The sequence below is a fragment of the Ipomoea nil genome, unplaced genomic scaffold, assembly GCF_001879475.1.
Source record: "Ipomoea nil cultivar Tokyo-kokei standard unplaced genomic scaffold, Asagao_1.1 scaffold0164, whole genome shotgun sequence".
NCBI classification, from domain to species: domain Eukaryota; kingdom Viridiplantae; phylum Streptophyta; class Magnoliopsida; order Solanales; family Convolvulaceae; genus Ipomoea; species Ipomoea nil.
In genome coordinates, this window is record NW_017616592.1 from 1,685,329 (window position 1) to 1,688,068 (window position 2,740).

Consider the following 2,740-nt stretch of genomic DNA (forward strand, 5'->3'; position numbering starts at 1 on the left):
CCGCTTCTTAGTTCATGTTAATGACCGTTTAGAGTTGTAATTAAGAGTTAGAAAAGTGGGGTGTTACAAATTGGTATCAGAGCGGTACGAACCACAGGAGACTTAGGAAGTTTGACCCTTAAGATTGAGTATAGAAACTCTAAGTGAAAGTCCTAGGAAGGACAAGTTAAGGAAAGACCTTTAAGTTGAAGTCTTAAGAAAGACAAGATAAGAAGAGAATATTAAGTGGAAATCCTAAGAGGGATAAGAATAGGGAAAGAGCCCTAAGTTATGAAAATTGAGATAAGAAAGACTCTAAGTTTAGTGATTGAGTATGAGAATCAGAGTTAAGAGAAACTCTAAGTGTCGGTTAGGAACGCGGTGAGATCGTGAGTTCCTTTGTGTTTACTTATATGTTTTTGTGCTTTACCAATGTGTTTAAAGTGCTTTTATCTATCTTTTGAAAGTAAAGTAGAGAAGTTTTCAGTGAGAGGTTGAAGTGAAAGTTAGAAGTTGAGATTTTGAAAGTTAAAGTTTGAAAGTGGAAGTTTTGTAAAAGTGCTAATGTAAAAGTATAAGAGTTTGTACCTGTTTCTTGTTTATATGATTTGCCAATGTGCTTGTTATACCTTCAATCTGTTTCGAGTAAAGTAAAGAAGTAAAGAGAGAAGTTGAAAGAGAGAAAAACCAAGAGTTTGAAAGTTAAAGCTTAGAAGAGAAGTTATTCTTGTTAAGTTGTTAAAGTAGATGAGGAGAGATGCCTTTGTTGCTTTGTGTGATTTGCTTGTTACAAGTTTGTCTCAAGATTAGAGAAGTTAGAATCATCTAACTTATTAGTCGTGCTAACAAGAATGATCTGTTCTAGTCATGTTCAAAGGGTTTCGCGATGCCGCCGCGAAGAGTCGGAGAGGAATCTCCTCGCTCCTCAGGACCTGGAGCGTCATCATCTACAGATTTAACTGAGAGTCTGTGCCAGCTCACCCAATTGACCCAGACCATAGGAGCTGCCATACTCAGTGGGAATAACGGTGGCGGTGATGTGTCCAGAAAGATCATGGGGCACAGTCCATCGTGTTTCTTGGGTCAGGAGGACCTGGAAGTTCTTGAGAGTTGGGTCCACACGTTTGACAAGTTGTTTGACGTGGTAGGATGCCCAGAGGATCAGCGAGTAGAGGCTGCTGTATACTATCTACAAGGAGAGGCTGACCACTGGTGGGTCATGGAAGGACCGGCTGTTCAGGCAAGAGAAGGGTTTGACTGGGGGATGTTCAAGATGGTGTTGAGAGAGAGATTCTACCTAGAGCATGTCAAGGCTGCCAAGTATGAGGAATTCTTGCATCTCGAGCAAGGAAGTTTGACCGTTCAGGAGTATCATGCCCGCTTTGTGGCACTGTCTCGATTTGCTCCTACCTTGGTACCTGACGAGGCGAGTAGGGCTCGCAAGTTCATCCGAGGACTGCACTACGATGCTCAGAAATCCTTCTCCGCGGCGAGATTTGCTACATTGAATGAAGCTTATGAGGCTGCTGCTGGTTACTCCAGGATTCAACAGTTGCACCGCGATGCCATGCAAGGGATGAAGAAAAAGAATGAAGGGATGGAAGCACAGTCGAACAAGGGACACAGGTTCAATCCGACGAGCAGGCTTGGCCATAGAGATGGGGAAAGGAGGAACATGACTATGAGACATGGAGCTGGAGCTGGAGGACCACCGAGAGAGGGGGCTTCGGTATGCCCGAGATGTGGCAAGGATCATCCTAAGACCACTTGTGGAGGATTGCCTGTTGTAGTTTGCTTCCGGTGTGGGAAGTCGGGTCATAAAGCCGCTATTTGTCGTTCCCCGAGGACGGAGGGATCCCATGGTACGATCCCGAGCCAGCCACCCAGAGGTCCAAGCAACCAGGCGCTGAATCAAGCTATGGGATGTGGCTACCCACCGAGAGGAGGTCCACACAGGATTGGAAATCATGGACGAGGTGGAGCGCATTAAGGACGTACCGGAGGAGCTGGACCAGGGAGGATCATGGTCATGAGACAGACTCAGGCCGGAGATTGCAATCTCGAGAAAGGTAACACTCTAACTTGGAATGAGTGTGTTGATTTTGCTTGGATGCTTAATTAGATGTGCATGCTTGAAAAATTGTTACAAGTTGTTGCAAGGTGTTAAAAGATGGGCTAATCTAAGAGTTTTGGGATTTTAGAAGTTAAATGAATTTGTTTTAGAGAAAAGCTTAGATTTGAATGCTACGAATTATTGAACACGAGAATTAGAAGAATGAAAGTAGATATGAGTAAGAATGAAAAATCGTTAGGGAACGATTGAGATTTAAATAAGAGAGATGTTTATCGAAATAGAAGTGAAAACGAGAAAAGAAGGAAATGACGAGTAAAGAAGTGGAATAAGAATTTAGCTTAAGCAATTCCCGGGAGGAATTTGAAAGTCAAAGGATTGAGAACGAAATCGAGATTTATTAAAGTTAAGGACTATGTTCAATTTTGACCCGATTTGAAGTTTTGACAAAGGACCGATTTCAATTTGGGTTTGAATCGGATCTGACCCGGTTACCCGACCCAGTGGCGGGTCTAGGCCACGGGCCGGAACGGGACCTGTTCCATGTGACGGAACGTGGTCACGGACCACGTAATGGTCCGTGACCTGGGGGCCGTGTCAGCTACGCTGACAACGGACCTTGGCGCGGGCCATTGGAGGGCCGCCGCCAAGCCCCACCACCCTAAACCCTTAAGGTTTTTTTTCCAAAGT

At 44.5% G+C, this 2,740-nt stretch overlaps 1 protein-coding gene across 1 annotated transcript; it reads left to right on the forward strand.

The window, feature by feature from the left end:
* Positions 1 to 865: 865 nt before the first annotated feature.
* Positions 866 to 1,969, forward strand: LOC109175593. The gene has a single exon (XM_019324880.1). The coding sequence runs from the start codon at positions 866 to 868 to the stop codon at positions 1,967 to 1,969; it is 1,104 nt and encodes a 367-aa protein (XP_019180425.1).
* Positions 1,970 to 2,740: the final 771 nt, after the last annotated feature.

Excerpts from the sequence above, each read along its gene's own strand:
- LOC109175593 (XM_019324880.1), top strand. The coding sequence starts at position 866 with ATGCCGCCGCGAAGAGTCGGAGAGGAATCTCCTCGCTCCTCAGGACCT.